The 20,158-nt window shown below is 41.2% G+C and overlaps 1 protein-coding gene across 4 annotated transcripts in view; it reads right to left on the bottom strand.

Annotated features, from left to right (window-relative positions):
- USP8 (ubiquitin specific peptidase 8) overlaps window positions 1–20,158 on the bottom strand; it is a 79,103-nt gene that overhangs the window by 45,346 nt on the left and 13,599 nt on the right. For all 4 annotated transcript variants that reach the window (XM_050797138.1, XM_050797141.1, XM_050797140.1 and 1 more), the window contains exons 2-4: window positions 18,621–18,789; window positions 15,221–15,365; window positions 6,849–6,934 (exon numbers count right to left, since the gene is read on the bottom strand). In XM_050797138.1, the coding sequence (XP_050653095.1) occupies window positions 6,849–6,934; window positions 15,221–15,365; window positions 18,621–18,724 (335 nt within the window). In that variant the 5' untranslated portion in view covers window positions 18,725–18,789. The remainder of the gene's footprint in view (window positions 1–6,848; window positions 6,935–15,220; window positions 15,366–18,620; window positions 18,790–20,158) is intronic.

Here is a 20,158-nt window from a genome sequence, read left to right as displayed (position 1 = left end):
CACCATGTTGACCAAGCTGGTCTTGAACTCCTGGCCTAAGGTGATTCACCCTCCTTGGCCTTCCAAAGTGCTGGGATTACAGGTGTGAGCCACCATGTCCAGCCATTAAGCAGTTAATTTTTTTTTTTTTTTTTTTTTTTTTTTGAGACAGTTTCACACTGTCACCCGGGCTTGAGTGCAGTGGCGGGATCTCGGCTCACTGCAACCTCCGCCTCTCAGGTTCAAGTGTTTCTCCTTGCCTCCACCTCCCAAGTAGCTGGGATTCCAAGTTCCCACCACCATGGCCCGCTAATTTTTTTGTATTTTTAGTAGAGACGGGGTTTCATTATGTTGGCTATGCTGGTCTTGAACTCCTGACCTCGTGATCAGTCTACCTTGGCCTCCCAAAGTGCTGGGAGTACAGTCATAAGCCACCCTGCCTGGCCTAAGAAGTTAATTTCTATCTTTATGCTTAGCAATTCCTTCTGAGTTATTTATTCCATTGACTGAAATGATCACTAATATTGATAGGAACATGGTGATTATGACACACTATTTTAAAAATGCTATCCTTTAAAAAATAAAGGTAGGAGAGAGAATTCTAATTTTGGTAATGGCTTAGTAGTTTCCATTGTTCTGAACCGCTCACAACTATAACCTCTGGATGACCTACAACTACCTGAAGGATTGGAAAACTGCCATAATCAGGAAGAAAGTAGATGGGGTTGACACTTGAAAGAAACGAAGGGCATTAGTAAGATTCCCATTTTTTATGGTTTCACACTTAAGGCAGGCCTCAGTGCTGAAAACAGCTAAAATTCCAATAGAAACCCCAATCCCAGAGAACCAGAGTTCCAAATTCTTTGTATAGACTTGCCCAAATTGCCAGCTGACACCTGAATTAAGCACACCTGGGAAAGATACTAAGGCGACCAGCTAAGTCTAAAAGAATTGAAAAGAATGTCAGTTGCCACTTACCATAGACAAGACAGAAAACTTTTCGTTTGAGTATAGCGAAGTTAACTGCTTATTGGGACAAAACAACAACAACAACGACGACAACAATGACTACTATTCAGAGGACCAAAGAAGAGTGCAGAGCCTATAAATTTATCATTCACAATGTCCAAAGTTACTAGTACCAAAAAAAGAAAAATAGGACAACAACAAAAGAAAAGGCACTGCATACTGACTCTAAGATGATGCATTTAGCATACAAAGATTTTAGAGCAGCTGTTACAACTATGCTCAAGGGCATAAATGAAAATGTGCTTGCAATAAATGAACAAATAGGAAATCTCTGCAAAAAAATAATAGACACTATAAAAAAGAACCACATCAAAATTCTAGAATTGGGCTGGGCGCAGTGGCTCATGCCTAGAATCCTAACACTTTGGCAGGCCCTGGTAGGAGGACTGCTTGAGCCTAGAGCTTGAGACCAGCTTGGGAAACATGGTGAAACCCTGTCTCTACAAAAAAACACAAAAAAGACTAACTGGGCTGGTGGTGTGCATCTGTAGTCCCAGCTGTTCAGGAGGTGAAGGTGACAGAATCACTTGATGCCAGGAAGCTGAGGTTGCAGTGAACTGTGTTCACGCCACTATATACTCCAACCTGGACAACAGAGTGAGACTCTGTCTCAAAAAAAAAAAAAAGGAAGAAATTCTAGAATTGAAACATGTAACTAAAAAAAATTCACTCAATAGAAAATTGGAGATGACAAAGTAAAGTCAGTATTTGAAGGAAGAATTGGCCTGGGCAATATAGTAAGACCCCATCTCTATAAAATATAAAATTAGCCAGGAGCAGAGGTGTGTGCCTGTAGTTCTACTGATGTTATGAGGCTGAGGTGGGATTGCTTGAGCCCAGGAGTTTGAGGATGCAGTGAGCTAGGGTCATACCACTGCACTTTAGCCTGGGCAACAGAGTGAGACCTTGTCTCAAAAGAAAAAAAGGATGAAAGAGTGATAAAAATTATTCAATCCAGGCTGGGCGTGGTGGCTCATAACTGTAATCCCAACACTTTGGGAGGCCGAGGTGCATGGATCACCTGAGGTCAGGAGTTTGAGAACAGCCTCGTCAACATGGTGAACCCCCACCTCTAGTAGAAATACAAAATTAGCCAGGTGTGTGGCACACACTTGTAGTCCCAGCTACTTGGGAAGCTGAGATAGGAGAATTGCTTGAACCTGGGAGGTGGAGGCTGCAGTGAGCCAAGATCGTGTGCCACTGTACTCCAGCCAGGGTGAGACAGAGTGAGACTCCGTCTGAAAAAAAAAAGAAAATTATCCAATCTGAAAAACAAAGAGAAAATGATTAAAACAAAACAAAACAGAACAAAGCCTTAGGGATTCACTGGACAAAATCAAAAAGCCTATCGTATGTATAGCTGGAATTCCAGCAAGAATATGAAAATGAGGCAGAAAAAATGCTTAGTATCAGAAACAATGGAGGCCAGAAGACAGTGGAATAGCAGCTCTGAAGTGACAAAAGGGAAAATTAAAACCTGTCAACATAGAATCCTGTAAGAATGAAGATGAGGGCGGGGTGTGACAGCTCATGCCTGTAATCCCAGCACTTTGGGAGGCCAAGGCAGGCGGATCATCTGAAGTCAGGAATTCAAGACCAGCCTGGCCAACATGGTAAAACTCCATCTCTACCAAAAAACACAAAAATTAGCCAGGCGTGGTGGTGTGTGCCTGTAGTCCCAGCTACGTGGGGAGGCTGAGGTGGGAGGATCGCTTGATCTTGGGGGTGGAAGTTGCAGTGAGCCAAGATCATGCCACTAGACTCCAGCCTTCATGACAGAGTGAGACCCTGTCTCAAAAAAAAAAAAAGTATTCCCAGAGGTTAAGAGGGACATAATGATAAAAAGGTCAATTCATCAAGAAACCAAAAGGGCCATAAATGTTTATGTGCCTAAAAACAGAATTTCAAAATACATGAAACAAAAACTGAGAGAACTGAAGGCATAAATAGATACAGTTAAATATTTTAACACCCTTCTCTCAGTAATTGTTACAACTTGAACCCCCACCCCACAATCAGGAAAGACAAAGAAGATCTGAATATTATCAGCCATTCTGACCTGAATGACATATAGAGAACAGTATATTCAACAACCACATTTTCTTTGCAAGTGCACATGGTACACTCACCGAGAGACCACATGCCGAGCCATAAAACAAGAATACATTTAAAAGGACTGAATGTCTTTAGCCACAATGAAATTAAATTAGAAATCAATAAGATATAAGAAGAATCCCACATATTTGGAAATTAAACAACACATTTCTAAATGATCCACGGGTCAAGGAAGAAAGGGAAATTAGAAAATATTTCAAAATAAATTATAAAGTTCTACTGGGAAAACAACAGATCTATGAAAATTAGTGTGTTAAAATAAAATAAATGGAACAAAAGTGAATGATGAACCCATCAAGAGATGTGAGAGGAGAAAAGAAAAACTGAATAACTTCAGATAGAATTTTACAAAAACAGATGTTTCACCATATTCCATCTGCTTAGGCAATACGCAGGGATAATGGATTCTCAAATCTCCAGCAGGACCTTGCTTATTGGTGTGCTCACTTCCCCCACTTCTCTACTGCACTGTGTTAAGAACTCGGTCATAGAATAGCAAACATGTATCCCTATAATCTCCATGGAAACATCAACACCACTTTCCTGCCTATCTCATATGCCAGCATCATTTCACTGTTAGAAACAGAAGTGAAAGAGCAAAATTATGCAACTGTTTTACCTTGCCTCCTCAATGCAAATCACTAGAGGGCCAGGACGAAAGGTATTACAGAACAAGAATGCTTCCACTATTAATAACAACGAAAATAGTACAAACACTTACTGAGTATTTGATATGTGCCAGACACCATCTAAGTGTTTGTAAATGTTAATTTTCTTAATGCACTATGAGGTAGGTTTTATGATTATCCTAGTTACGGATGAGGAAACTGAGGCAGAAGGAGGCTAAGTAATTTGCCCAAGCTCACACAATTAATAAGAAAAAAACTGGGATCCATACCCAGGGAGTCTGGCTCCATACACTTACCTACTGCTCTATATTTCTTCTCTAGCAGTGTTCTATGCTGGAACAGTTTGTGAACTGTCTGCCCTAAGAAGTAAGCACAGTCAGCCTAAATCCTTTTGAGAGCAGAAATGAAAAAACTTTAAGATTCTTTTTTCCTATTTTCTTCTCTTATCCACACCTTACCGCCTACCTTGCATTTGTTCTACAGTCTCCATAAATCTAATTGAATTAGAGCTGATGTCTCTCCTACTTTGCAGCTTCAGTTGGTAAGCTGAAGTGAGAGCAAGGCATGCTCTCTGAAACTGACTTGTGATTATTTTACCCGCTTAATCCCTTTTACTAGGATTCTGATACCTCCAGACTTGGTCAAAATTACGTCTAAGACCTCCCCTAACATGAATGTAACAGAAATGGATTAAGTCTATGGTATGAGAGGTGTCCATGAAAAAAGACAATAATAAGAAATGGGACAGGCAAACAAATGCTTAACAAGTATTCCTTAAAGGCAGGTGATATTGAAATCTGTTTTCTAGCCACTTTCTAGGTCTTTTTGCTAAAGCGTTTTTTCAGAATCTGGGACTATGTCTATAGTGGCCACCCCAGAGCCCATGCAGCCACCCCTGGGACACGGGACAGCGGGCCACGGACCCCGCTGGGCACACACGCCTCCATGGTCGTAGACCATGACGTCAGATGACTGGGCAGAATTTAGCAGAGAATTTATCCCAAGATGTTGAGGGCTTTCACTTTAAAGCTATAATCTATTCTCGAAACCTAGAGAGCATATACCCTCATGCCCGTTCTCAGACTGCCAGCCTGACAAGAGAGAAATCCTAGTCATGCAGATTTCAGAGACTTAAAGGAGGAAAAGAGCTCTGTGGTTGACTTATTACAGAATTAGGACAGGACAGATATGAAGATATGTTCACACAGAGTTGCTCTAAATGTCCATGAAAGACACCAACATGGGGCAGGAGGCTGGGAGAGGACAGACAGGGAAAAAAACAGAGTGAAAAGGTTCTCCACATCTAGCTGCAAAATAACCTATACACAGGAAAAATTCAAAGTACATTTAAAAAGCCTTAGAATTGCAAAGGACCCAGCGGTTATTTAGTAACAGGGACCTCATTACACTGAAAGATGAGCCATTCTATCAGGCCATAAAAAGTAAATATCTAAATAATGAATCATTTTCTCGATGACTTCCTTTATAAGTTGAGAGTTATTTTATTTTTTTGAGATGGAGTCTCACTCTGTCACCCAGGCTAAAGTGCAGTGGCAAGATCTCAGTTCACTGCAACCTCTGCCTCCCGGGCTCAAGCGATTCTCCTGCCTCAGTCTCCTGAGTAGCTGGGATTACAGCTGCCTGCCACTTTTTTTGTATTTTTAGTAGAGACAGGGTTTTACCACGTTGGCCAGGCTGGTCACAAACTCCTGGCCTCAAGTAATCCGGCCGCCTGGGCCTCCCAAGGTGCAGGGATTACAGACCTGAGCCACTGCTCCTGGTCAGAATATTTTTAAATACAAGTAACATATGATACACTGTTAGTGAAAAAAAAATTCAAGCCAGGAAAGAAATATGTCACCCTGGTTAAATCTTTCGGTTTCCTCCTTCTATTTATTATTTGCATCAAACATCTCTCAGTTTGCCGTTTTTCACTAGCCAGGCTTTGGCAGCTTGTATCACTTAAAACCAGTTCCATTGTTCTCTCCTGTATCACATTGCTGAGAATGCTTTTGGTTTTATCTATTAACATTTTTTATGCTACAGATACAGGCAGAAATTTATCTACTAGGAGCTACATGACAACGTTATGTTGTTGATAAGGGAAACAATTTAAATTTTAAAGAATGACTAATGGCCAGGTGCAGTGGCTCATGCCTGTAATCCCAGCACTTTGGGAGGCCGAGGTAGGCGGATCACCGGAGGTCGGGAGTTCCAGACCATCCTGACCAACGTGGAGAAACCTTGTCTCTACTAAAAATACAAAATTAGCCGGGCATGGTGGCACATGCCTGTAATCCCAGCTACTCGGGAGGCTGAGGCAGCAGAATCACTTGAACCCGAGAGGTAAATGTTGCGGTGAGCTGAGATCACACCATTGCACTCCAGCCTGGGAAACAAGAGTGAAACTCTGTCTCAAAAAAAAAAAAAAAAAGACTAATGACTAAAAACTGAAACATACTGTTTTTGTTATGTAATTATTTTTATAAACCTTGTAAGCAAGTCATGGCAAATACCAGAATCAGGTTTTTTTTTCTAAATTTAAATAACTTCTGTAACTAAGCAGATCAAAACTAACAGTAAATACTTCATTCCCATAAGCATAGTGTCCAGGAGCAGAATGCACCAAAGAACATATGAAGAATTAAATTTTTCTAAAGAATACTGCCAGAAACTTACAAATATTATAACTCAGAAACACTGGGGCCAGGAGCGGTGGCCCACGCCTGTAATCCCAGCACTTTGGGAGGCCAAGGCAGGTGGATCATAAGGTCAGGAGATCAAGGCCATCCTGGCTAACACGGTGAAATCCCGTCTCTACTAAAAATACAAAAAATTAGCCGGGCGTGGTGGTGGGCACCTGCAGTCCTAGCTACCTGCAGTCCTGAGGCAGGAGAATGGCGTGAACCCAGGAGGGGAGCTTGCAGCGAGCCGAGATCGCACCACTGCACCTCAGTCTGGGCGACAGAGCAAGGCTCTGTCTAAAAAAAAAAAATTGGACTATTATACGAATCGTCAGATATAAATCAGTAAATCTTAAATATTATTTTTATCTTCTAAATTTACATTATTTTAAGTATTTCATAATATCTGTACCTTAGTTTAAGGCTTTCAGAGAGTCTTTCAGCTTCTTCAACGGCTTTTTTGATGTTTGCAGGTCCAAGAACTGAATGGAAATAATCCTAAAATTATAGGAAAACCATCCCATATTGTTAGTACTGGGCATTGCATGTAACACTAGTGCTAAAATCATTAAACTCATGGTGCTTATATAAAGGGAAGTTTGTTTTATTACGATGGAAGATTTTTAAAAACTTTTAACCTATACACACGTATAATTTATTCTCCAAATGTCTCAAAAGTATGTCTTCATACCATTAGTAAGTTAAAAAGATCCACTAGTTCATAAATTTGACTTATTTGTAAGTCACCATTAAAAAGTATAAATAACATTCTTGTTATTTATAAGTGCCAAAGAAAAAAACTTTTCAAGAATAAAGTATCTTTTCTTTTTTTTTTTTTTTTTTTTTTTTTTTGAGACAGAGTCTCGCTCTGCCGCCCAGGCTGGAGTGCAGTGGCGTGATCTTGGCTCACTGCAAGCTCCGCCTCCCGGGTTCACGCCATTCTCCTGCCTCAGCCTCCCGAGTAGCTGGGACTACAGGCGCCCGCCACCTCACCCGGCTATTTTTTTTGTATTTTTTAGTAGAGACGGGGTTTCACTGTGTCAGCCAGGATGGTCTCCATCTCCTGACCTCGTGATCCGCCCGTCTCGGCCTCCCAAAGTGCTGGGATTACAGGCTTGAGCCACCGCGCCCGGCCTAAAGTATCTTATTAAAAATATGTACCTAGTTTTCTTCCTCTGGTCTCACAATGAAGCAAACTGTGTACAGATACAACATGAAATTTGTTTTGTTTACTTGTTCTAAACAGATATTTTTGCTTCCACCTGTACTTTACCTGTACATTTACACATTAGGAAACTCTGAGCAACTAAAAAACCAAATGATAGAAAATAAATAATTAATAGTATAATCTAGGCCAGGCACGGTGGCTCACACCTATAATCCCAGAACTTTGGGAGGCCAAGGCGGGCATATCACTCGAGAACAGGAGTTCAAGACCAGCCTGGCCAACATGGTGAAACCCCATGTCTGCTAAAAATACCAAAACCAGCTGGATATGGTGGTACATGCCTGTAATCCCAGCTACTCGGGAAGCTGAGGCAGAAGAATCACTTGAACCCAGGAGGCGGAGGTTGCAGTGAGCCAAGATTGCACCACTGCACTCCAGCCTGGGTGACAGAACGAGACTCTGTCTTGGAAAAAAAAAAAAAAAATTATAATCTACCTTTAAAAAATGCAAACGGTAAAAGGTTTGGCATATAATTTACTGACAAGTACAATGAAGTTGTTGTTGCTTTTTTTTTACATCACTACTCCAAGAGGTCACTCATTAGATACTACAATCAGATATTTTCAAATCAAGGTTGGTATGACATGGCAGTAGCTAGTTAAGTCAGTTGAATGACTCCTGGATCAAGGATTTGCCACAACATGTCAATATGACTTTGCAAATAGAGCCTACTAGCACAGTTTATTACAAATTATAATAATCATAATTTGTAAAAAGAAGGGTTGTAGCTCAGAAGTACCCATCTTTGGCTCTCAGTCATGAAGAGCTGTAATGGTGGAGCCACATAAACATATATAACAGCCCATATAAACAGATATAACTTACAGATTACTTATGATACAAATAAACAAACATAACATAACTTCTGTAACTAGGCAGATCAAAACTAACAGTAGGCTGTGTGTGGTGGCTCACGTCTGTAATCCCAGCACTTTGGGAGGCCGGGGCGGGTGAATCACCTGAGGTCAGGAGTTTGAGACCAGCTTGACCAACACGGGGAAACCCTGTCTCTACTAAAAACGCAAAAATTAGCCAGGCGTGCTGGCGCGCGCCTGTAATCCCAGCTACTCGGGAGGCTGAGGCAGGAGAATCACCTGAACCCAGGAGGTGGAGGTTGCAGTGAGCTGAGATCGTGCCATGGTACTCCAGCCTGGGCAACAAGAGTGAAACTCCGTCTCAGGACGGGGGAAAAAAGGAAAACAAAACAAAACAAAAAAACTACCAGTAGGCTGGGTGCAGTGGCTCACACATGTAATCCTAGCACATTGGGAGGCTGAGGTGGGTGGATCACCTGAGGTCAGGAGTTCAAAACTAACCTGGCCAACATGGCAAACCCCCGTTTCTACTAAAAATACGAAAATTAGCCAGGCATGGTGGCACGTGCCTGTAGTCCCAGCAACTTGGAAGGCTGAGACAGGAGAATTGCTTGAACACGAGAAGTGGAGGTTGCAGTGAGCAGAGACCGTGCCACTGCACTGCAGTCTGGGCAACAAAGCAAGACTCCATTTCAAAACAACAACAAAAACTAACAGTAAATAATTCATTCCCATAAGACCAGTGTCCAGTAGCACAATACAACCTGGAGCATATGAAGAATTAAATTTTTCTAAAGAAAACTGCCAGACATTTACAAATATTATAACTTAGAAAAACTGGATCTGAGCTCTAATCCAATATACCAGTGCTCAACAATCTATCATTCTAAACACTTTTTAAATTTCAAAAGAGTATGTGGTAACACAAGAACAGAATATGAATGACATAGCAAAAGTTTTAATTTTTGTGTCCCAGTTAACATAAGACTTATTTTTAAGAAGAAAAATCTGTTGATGGCCAGGCCGGGTGGCTCACACTTGTAATCCCAGCACTTTGGGAGGCCAGAGCAGGTGGATAGCTTGGTCAAGGCTTTAGTGAGCCATTATCGTGCCACTGTACTTCAGCCTGAGCAGCAGAGTGAGACCCTGTCTCAAAAAAAGTCTGTTGATAACAGTTATCATATGTCTATCTAGCCTAAAAGTAGATCATGCTTTCTTTGGTTGATTCTTCTAAAGCCTAAATATATTAGAAGGACCCTTCACTATGTAATTCCAATAAAAGTGTGCAGTTTGTTCAATATCATATCAATTGAACATTACAATAATTTCAGTTAGCACACTATGTCCTGACTACTAATGCAATCTCTTAACAGAAAGTAGAATGTAATCATTACATTAACAGAACCATTTAACAGAAATCATAATGTAATCATTCTGAATAAACACAAAATGCAAAGTAAAACCAAAAATCCTATGACTTGTTTTATTCATTTTTACACATGAACTCACTAAAAAGCCAGCCTGTAAGCCCAGCTTAAACCTATTTAAACACAAAACATTGTTTATGTTTGGGCATGTCTGTTACACACTACCAGATATCCCCCTAATACTAGTGAGGTTTCCTGTCAATTATGTATCTCTGTGCTCTTAAAGGAGCACAGTTAAAGTAAGTATAAATACTTTCAAAATTTTAATAGAAGAAAAAAATAACATCCAATTATTACATAACTAAAAACGTTTGCTTCTCAGGTTTACCAGAACTTTCCTGACTCCTGAACATATGAATTCAAACAACTTTCATGATATCCTAAACAAAAATAGGTTTACCAATAAATATTAAGAATTTTCAAGAAAGTCATAAAAATGTTAAAATACAATTCTAATTTTATCTAGAATTTGCTACACTAATATTTTCAATACATTTTCTTTCTCTGCTTTTTCGGATAACCCTGAAAAAATTATTCACAAGCTGACTTTTTGATAAGTAATAAAATGTAGTGTCCTTCTCTACTAGTGAGAGAGCTTGCTAAATTAATGTTTTATCTAAATCTCAATTTTCTTTTTATTTTTGAGATGGAGTCTTGCTCTGTTGCCCAGGCTGGAGTGCAGTGGCGTGATCTTGGCTCACTGCAACCTCTGCCTCCCAGGTTCAAGCAATTCTCCTGCCTCGGCCTTCCAAGCAGTTGGGATTACAGGCGCCTGCCACCACACCTGGCTCATTTTTTATGTATTTCTAGTAGAGACGGGGTTTCACCATGTTGGCCAGGCTGGTCGTGAACTCCTGACCTTGTAATCCACCTGCCTCGGCCTCCCAAAGTGCGAGGATTACAGGCGTGAGCCACTGTGCCTTTTTTTTTTTTTTGAGACAGACTCTCACTCTGTCGCCTGGGCTGGAGTGCAGTGGCGCTATCTTGACTCACTGCAACATCCGCCTCCCAGGTTCAAGTGATTCCCCTGCCTCAGCATCCCGAGTAGCTGGAACTATAGATGTACACCACCACGCCCTGCTAATTTTTGTATTTTTAGTCGAGATGGGGTTTCACCATGTTGGCCAAGATGGTCTCAAACTCCTGACCGCAAGTGACCTGCCTGCCTCAGCCTCCCAAAGTCCTGGGATTACAGGTGTGCCACTGTGCCCCCCCTTTTTTTTTTTTTGAGACAGACTCTCACTCTGTCGCCCGGGCTGGAGTGCAGTGGTGCTATCTTGACTCACTGCAACATCCGCCTCCCAGGTTCAAGTGATTCCCCTGCCTCAGCATCCTGAGTAGCTGGAACTATAGATGCACACCACCACGCCCTGCTAATTTTTGTATTTTTAGTCGAGATGGGGTTTCACCATGTTGGCCAAGATGGTCTCAAACTCCTGACCGCAAGTGATCCGCCTGCCTCAGCCTCCCAAAGCGTTGGGATTACAGGGGTGAGCCACTGTGCCTAGCCTAAATCTCAAACATTTTCTAGTATAAGAGTGAAAATACAAGTTTCTAAGGAAGTTCAATGACATATATTCAGTCCCTACCTGATTTAAAGGGTAAAAAACAGAAAATACCTTGTTAGTAAATTTAGCACCTCACATACTTGAAGAACACTAGAGAGACTGGGCTACAGAAAATACAACAAAAAACAGTTCTGCAACTGGGCAAGGTGGCTCACACCTGTAATCCCAGCACTTTGGGAGGCCAAGGCAGGCAGATCAATTGAGCCCAGGGGTTCGAGACCAACCTGGGCAACAGGGTAAGACCTTGTTTCTACTAAACATTTAAAAATTAGTCAGGTGTGGTGTTGTGTGTCTGTACTCCCAGCTACTCTAGAGGCTGGGGTGGGAGAATCAGCTTAGCGCAGAAGTCGAGGCTGCAGTGAGCCATGATTGTGCCCACTGCACTTCAACCTGGGTGACGGAAGTGAGATTCTGTCTCAGAACAAACAAAAAACAGTTCTAAGACAGAAGCAGATGAAGCGCCCTGGACACAGCAAATGAAAATAATCATTTTTCTGAAAAACAGGAACTGAACTACTGAATCATATGAAATAATGGCCTAAGTTATCTGAGCCTTTGCAGAGAGCTTCTCAACCTGAACTTCTCTGCCTCGATACTCCCTTTGGAAATGCAACAGAGACTCTATGGAAATGGAAACATCTCATCTATTTAAATGTACTCACTACCTTCTCAAGAAGAGGAAAAAAAAAAGAGGTAGCTACAAAAATATTCCCAACCTTGTCATAGAAAAAACATAACTATTAACTTTCAAGAATAAAGCAAAAAGTAAACAAGAACATAAAAACAAAAACAAAAACAAAAAAACCTGGTTGGGCGTGGTGGCTTATGCCTGTAATCCCAGCACTTTGGGAGGCCAAGGCGGGTGATCACCCAGGGTCAGGAGTTTGAGACCAGCCTGACCAACATGATGAAACCCCGTCTCTACTAAAAATACAAAAATTAGGCCGGGCTTGGTGACGGGTGACTGTAATCCCAGCTACTCGGGAGGCTGAGGCAGGAGAATCGCTTGAACTCGGGAGGCAGAGGTTGCAGTGAGCCAAGATCGTGCCATTGTATTCCAGCCTGGGCAACAGAGTGAGACTGTCACCAAAAAAAAAAAAAAAAAAAAAAAAAAAAGAAAAAGAAAAAGAAAAAAAACCCTACCACACAGACAAAACAGCAAACAACAAAACTGCCAAAGTTATCCAAATTTCAAGACTTTCAAAAATATTTACTTTAGTGAGCACCATTTACACTATGTTTTAAGCAATTCTACTTTAACATATTTCATAGACTGTGCAAAAACTTGTTTGAATTTAGGAAGGCCTCTGTCTCTTATCTGCAGATAAGTATGTCCAAAAATGTTAAGCAATATTTCTCCCAGAGCAGGACTAATTCAACCATTGTGGACAGATGAACGAACCTCCAAATTGCAAGGGGTCCCTTCTTCAAAGATAGAGCTAAAAACCTAGTAATTGGCCAGGCATGATGGCTCAAGCCTGTAATCCCAGCACTTTGGAAGGCAAAGGCAGGCGGATCACGAGGTCAGGAGTTTGAGACCAGCCTGGCCAATATTGTGGAATCCCACCTCTACTAAAAATACAAAAATTAGCTGGGCATGGTGGCGCACACCTGTAGTCCCTGCTACTCGGGAGGCTGAGCCAGGAGAACCGCTTGAACCTGGGAGACAAAGGTTGCAGTGAGCCGAGATTGTGCCACTGCACTCCAGTCTGGGCGACAGAGCGAGACTCCGTCTTAAAAAAAAACAGAAACAAAAAAAACCTCGTAACTATTATTAGAATAACTTTGCTAATGAGAAGAAACACCAGCAATGATTTATCACCATTAAATAAAATATTAAAGTCATTCCTTAACAACCAAAAGTCACACTCCTCTAAAAATAAAAATAAGTGGACAGGCACAGTGGCTCACAGGATCATGCCTGTAATCCCAGCACTTTGGGAGGATGGGGGGGGGGAGCGGATCACAAGGTCAGGAGTTCGAGACCAGCCTGGCCAACGTGGTGAAACTCTGTCTCTACTAAAGATACAAAAAAATTAGCTGGGCGTGGTAGCGAGAGCCTGTAATCCAGCTACTTGGGAGGCTGAGGAAGGAGAATCGCTTGAACCTGAGACGCGGAGGTTGCAGTGAGCCAAGATCGTGCCACTGCACTTCAGCCTGGGTGATAGGGCGAGACTCCATCTCAAAGTAGATTAAAAAAAAAAAAAAAAGATCAAAGAAAAAAAGAAATTTTGTTATTTCAATAAGTCAATTTAAATAATACAAGCCAATTTCTACAACCAAAGAACAAAATAAAATCTTATTATTAATTGAGAGTGGCTTCTCTACCAAGTAAAAAATCTACAGGCAGTATTTTGTTACTACTGACAGGCAATAAGATTGTTTCTAAGTAAAGGTAAACCCAGCAACACAACATCCTTCACATTTGTTTAATGAGCCTCTACATTCTTCACATTCTTCTTTTGCTAGTTTGTTTTTTGTTTGTTTGTTTGTTTGTTTTTTGAGATGGAGTCTCTCTCTATCCCAAGGCTGGAGTGCAGTGGTACGATCTTGGCTCACTGCAACCTCTGCCTGCCAGGTTCAAGTGGTTTTCCTGTCTCGGCCTCCCAAATAGCTTGGATAACAGGCGCCCACCACTACACCCAGCTAGTTTTTTTATTTATAGTAGAGATAGAGTTTCACCATGTTGGCCAGGCTGGTCTCGAACTCCTGATCTCAGGTGATCCACCTACCTTGGCCTCCCAAGTACTGGGATTACAGGTGTGAACCACCACGCCCAGTATTCTTTTGCTAGTTTCTAATACAAATGAAATATATCTATTTTCTCTATCAACACTTATCCTAGTCATCAGTTTTTTCTCTTCATTTATATTGCCCCTGCCCTCCCTATCCATGGTTTCAGCCAAATGGAAGACAAGCACCTGTTCATAGGATTAAAAGCAAAAAGAAGTTTAAAGATTTGGGGAGTGGGCTGGACGCAGTGGCTCATGCCTCTAATCCCAGCACTTTGGGAGGCTGAGGCAGGCAGATCACCTGAGGTCGGGAGTTCGAAACCAGCCTGGCCAACATGGAGAAACCCCATCTCTACCAAAAATACAAAATTACCCAGGCGTGGTGGCACATGCCTGTAATCCCGGTTACTCGGGAGGCTGAGGCAGGAGAATCATTTGAACCCAGGAGGCAGAGTTTGTAGTGAGCCGAGATCACGCTATTGCATTCCAGCCTGGACAACAAGAGTGAAACTCCATCTCAAAAGAAGAAGAAAAAAAGATTTAGGGAGTGATCAGTATCAATTTTGCAAACTGAGATTTTTAATATGGCTACAATGTCGGTCATATATAAAAAGCTGTCACATAAAAACAAGAGACTAAACCTTGAATCTTAAGAAAGTACAATAAAACTACTATTTAAAAAACAGCCATGTTTTCTTACTTAATGAGCAAACTCAATTCTTCTACTTGACCTAGCAATGATTAATTACCTCAGAAAAAAATTATGAATCTGTATGTTGCTATAAACTTGTACTAATCCATGGCAAATCCAACAATATGCACGAGTTCACACATTACACACATTTGTAAATAATAACACTGTATCTTTAGTTTCCTTTTTCTATCTACATGAGAGAGATGATGCTGCATATAATTTGAGCTAAATTTCATTATTACTTAAAATTTTTAGAAAAAAATCAATAGCTCCATTATGCAAAATAACTTAGGAAATAACAATGCAAAAATAAAAGGTACCTGCTGTTGCTTGAAATCAGGTCTTTTTTTGATAAGATTATAAACAGTCACGTATTTCATATATAGCACATAGGCCCTTTCCTCATCACGATCTAATCTGCATTCTTCTGCTGTCTTAAAGATCTTCAGGGCACTGTGCACATAACTTGAAATTAGAGAAAAAAAATAATTAAAGTACTTGACATCTGGGAAAAAAATACAGGTCATATACAAAGTCCACAGATAATCTTTATCAGGGGTCCCCAACCTTAGGGCCACAGGTTGGTACTGGTTCATGGCCTGTTAGGAACCAGGACACACAGCAGAAGATGAGTGGTGGGCTAGCCAGCAAAGTGTCATCTGTATTTACAGCCACTCCCCATTGCTCGCATTGCCACCTGAGCTCCGCCTCCTGTCAGATCAGTGACGGCATTAGATTCTCATAGGAACACAAACCCTGTTGTAAACTGCACATGTGAGGGATCTAGGTTGTACACTCTTTTTTCTTTCTTTTTTTTTTTTTTTTTGAGACGGGGACTAGCTCTTGTTGCCCAGGCTGAAGTACAATGGTGCGATCTCTGCTCACTGCAACCTCTACCTCCCAGATTCAAGTGATGCTCCTGCCTCAGCCTCCCAAGTAGCTGGGATTACAGGCATGTACCACCATGCCCGGCTAATTTTTGTAGTTTCAGTAGAGACAAAGGTTTCACCATGCTCGTGAGGCTGGTCTCGAACTCCTGACCTCAAGTGATCCTCCCATCTCGGCCTCCCAAAGTACTGGGATTACAAGCGTGAGCCACCATGCCCGGCCAAGGTTGTGCATTCTTTATGAGAATCTAAGGCCTGATGATCTGTCACTGTCTCCCATCACCCCAGATGTGATGGTCCAGTTGCAAGAAAACAAGCTCAGGGATATCACTGATTCAACATTATGGTGAGTTGTATAATTATTTCATTATACATTACAGTGTAATAATAATAGACATAAAGTGCACAATAAATCTCGTGCACCTGACTCATCTCAAAACCATCCTCCCTAACCCTGGTACATTGAAAAATTGTCTTCCACCAAACCAGTCTCTGGTGCCAAAAAGGTTGGGGACCGCTGATCTTGATAAAGCAGATTTCATGATTTAGGTTCCACTACTTCAGAATTGATAAAAGTTAGATGCAAGTTTGGATACAACCAACTTATATAGACCACTTCCTCTGGGATAAGGGTAGTGCTAGAGGTAAACCACACATTGCTAGAAAGGAATCATCTGTCTTAGGCCTGACCTTAAGGATTGTCTTATCTAAAGGTGGCTTTACCTTTCCCATTGTTTCCCATTTGAAAATCACTCAACAGGAGTTAAATAGAGTTGTTTTCTGTTACCCCATCAACATTACCAACTTAGCAAGATAAATAGCCCAATCCCTCTCTTACTCTTTCTGCCCTTCAAAAGATCTTTTTATTTTAATTTAATTAAATTTTATTTTGAGGCAGAGTCTCACTCTGTCACCCAGGCTAGAGTGCAATGGTGCAATCTCAACTCACTGCAACCTCCGCTTCTAGGGCTCAGGGATCCCTCAGCCTCCCACTAGCTGGGATTATAGGCCCATGCCACCATGCCAAGTTAATTTTTGTATTTTTAGTAGAGATGTGGTTTCACATGTTGCCCAGGCTGGTATCGAACTCCTGACCTCAGGTGATCCGCCCACCTTGGACTCCCAAAGTGCTAGGATTACAGGTGTGAACCACCATGCCCGGCCTCAAAAGATATATATATTTTTTTAAAAATAGAATCTTACTCTGCTGCCCAGGCTGGAATGCAATGGTGCAACTTCAGCTCACTGCAACCTCACCTCCCAGGTTCAAGTGATTCTCTTGCCTCAGCCTTCCAAGTAGCCGTGATTACAGCTAATCACATGCCTGGCTAATTTTATATTTTTAGTAAAGATGTGGTTTCACCATGTTGGCCAGACTGGTCTCAAACTCCTGACCTCAGGTGATTCACCTGCCTCGGTCTCCCAAAGTGCTGGGATTAGAGGTGTAAGCCATGGTTCCCAGCCAAAAGTTATTTTTTTATTATTTTTTGAGATGGAGTCTCACTCTGTCACCCAGGCTGGAGTGCAGTGGCATGATCTCAGCTCACTGCAAGCTCCGCCTCCTGGGTTCACACCATTCTCCTGCCTCAGCCTCCCGAGTAGCTGGGACTACAGGTACCTGCCACCACGCCCGGCTAATTTTTTAAAATTTTATTTTTAGAGACGAGGTTTCACTGTGTTAGCCAGGATGGTCTTGATCTCCTGACCTTGTGATCTGCCCGCCTCAGCCTCCCAAAGTGCTGGGATTATAGGCGTGAGCCACCGTGCCCAGCCCAAAAGCTCTTTTTTAAACGCCCATTTTGTCTTTAGTAACGTTTCAAAATTCAGTTCATTCTGGCATTTTCCGTTCTGACTTTCTTTAAAGTTTCTATCATTCTCTGGCCAGGTGCAGAGACTCACGCCTACAATCCCAGCACTTTGGGAGGCCAAGGCATGGAGGATCACTTGAGGCCATGAATTCAAGACCAGCCAGGGCAACATGGTGAGACCCCATCTCTGTAAGAAATTTAAAAATTATCTGGGCACTGGGGCACAAGCATGTGGTCCTAGCTACTTGGGAGGCTGAGCCAGGAGGATCACTCAAGCCCAGGAAGTCGAGGCAGCAATGAGCAATGAGCATGCCACTGTACTCCTCTGCCTGCATAAGACAGCAGACCATGTCTCAAAAAAAAAAAAGAAAGAAAGAAAGAAATTATTATTTATGATTATTTTTGAGACAGAGTTTCGCTCTTACTGCCCAAGCTGGAGTGCGATGGCACAATCTCAGCTCACTGCAACCTCCGCCTCCCAGGTTCAAGCGATTCTCTTGCCTCAGTTTCCCGAGTTGCTGGGATTACAGGTGTGTGCCACCATGCCTGGCTAATTTTTTGTATTTTTAGTAGAAATGGGGTTTCACCATGTTAGCCAGGCTGGTCTGGAACTCCTGACCTCAGGTGATCTGCCTACCTTGGCCTCCCAAAGTGCTGGGATTACAGGCCTGAGCCACCATACCCGGCCAAAAAGGAATTATTTTTATATCGTGTTATGAAAAGACAATGACTTGTGGCTGAATATTTTTTTTAGAAGCTTCATAATCTTAGCCTCTTAAACTTTATGACCTAGAGGTCATATCTGTATGATCTGTCTGGAGAGTAGATAATATGCATATGAGCAGAATATATATGTATTGTGCTACAATTACATTAAGACCTTCTCTAAGGAGGTCTTATTTTATTCGTGTGATGGTGTTATTTTCAAATAAACTTTAAATTAACATTCATCTAACTTTAATATGGAAATGAACTAAAAATTAATAATATTTGATTCAATCAAACTAGCAAAGGATACATCATACCTCTTAGTGCTTATTTTCTCTGGTTTAACTTCCGTCTTCTTATTGAGGTCTTTTAGTGAAGAACTGAGGTAGAGTTCTTTAGGAACTGAAGCCACAGCAGGCATGATGAATTATCTTTACTTTTCCCCTTTCACAATGGATGCTATATTTCCTTAAAAGTAGTTCTTTTCTGAAAGAAATACAAATAATTATACTAATTTTCCTCATTAACAATAAAACAAGTGAGCAGTTTAAAAAAATAAAACTCCTAAACCGTATCCTTTGCTAACAGGGTTAATTTTAAATTATTTACAATATCTATTTCAGGAGTTTAAGATACGCAGAACATGAGTGAACAATTTAATAATTTTTTTCAAATTTTAATTAACCAAATGAATTACTTTTTGTATCATTTTGCTTTAAGAGTTGGGAATCTTACCTGTCAAAGGAACTAGCGGTAAGAATAATAAAAGTTTTTACATGTTTCTTCTGTTAAAATAGCATTAATGTATAGATTATAAGTAGATGGAATTTTTATCTAGAAACATTTCTCTTTGCTCATTGACGATACCCGTTTATTTATTTTTTTAAGTGATTTCTTCCTGTTTTTTTTTTGAGATAGGGTCTCACTCTGTCACCCTGGCTGGAGTGCAATGGCACGATCTCGGCTTACTGTAACATCCACCTCCCGAGTTCAAGCAATCCTCCTACCTAAGCCTCCTGAGTAGCTGGAATTCCAGGTGTTCACCACCATGCCCCAGCTGGTTTTTGTGTTTTCAGTAGATATGCAGTTTCATCATATTGGCCAGGCTGGTCTCAAACTCCTGGCCTTAAGTGATCTGCCTTGGCCTCCCAAAGTGCTGGGGTTATAGGTGTGAGCCACCATGTCTGGCTACTTCTTTCCACTCTCTTAATAATCTTCATTCTATCCGTTCACTATTATTAAACAAATGGATATCAATGAACATCTAATTGTAAAAAGCTAAGTAAGGTACAACTTGGAGCAGGGGATGGGGAGGCCTCTGCTCACTTATGGAAATTCCAAAAGCATCCCAATTTGCTTTAATTCTAGTAACATTTTATATTAAATATTAATACTTTGTGATTCATTGGTACTCATCCCTTTTAACCCTGTGCACATGAATCCACTGTCTTAGTCACCAAACCATTTTGTTCTCTGAATATTGCATTTTTATCATTTTCACTTTTTTTCTATCTATACTTGCTCCAGGTATCTATAAACACATGTTGAACCAAACACTTTAATTTGTACTTTCAGATCTATGCATTTAGAAACAATGATCTAATATACAAACATTTTCTATACTTTACCATCCACCCTGGGTCCTGTGTCTAAAGCTGTAGTGATAGGGGAGAAAAGGTCTCTGGATCACACTGTCACACCCAAATGGGTCAACTGATATCAAATACGTCCTTCTAGCGAGGTATCTAATTCATCAACAATTCATCATCAAACCTGCAAAGAGCATCCATTAAGGAAAGAGTATGACAGGGTTCCCCTGGGTTTCCTCATACTTATAGAGACAACAGCACTGTTT

This window comes from Macaca thibetana, chromosome 7, assembly GCF_024542745.1.
Source record: "Macaca thibetana thibetana isolate TM-01 chromosome 7, ASM2454274v1, whole genome shotgun sequence".
Taxonomy (NCBI): domain Eukaryota; kingdom Metazoa; phylum Chordata; class Mammalia; order Primates; family Cercopithecidae; genus Macaca; species Macaca thibetana.
This window is presented reverse-complemented; position numbering and strand designations above follow the sequence as displayed.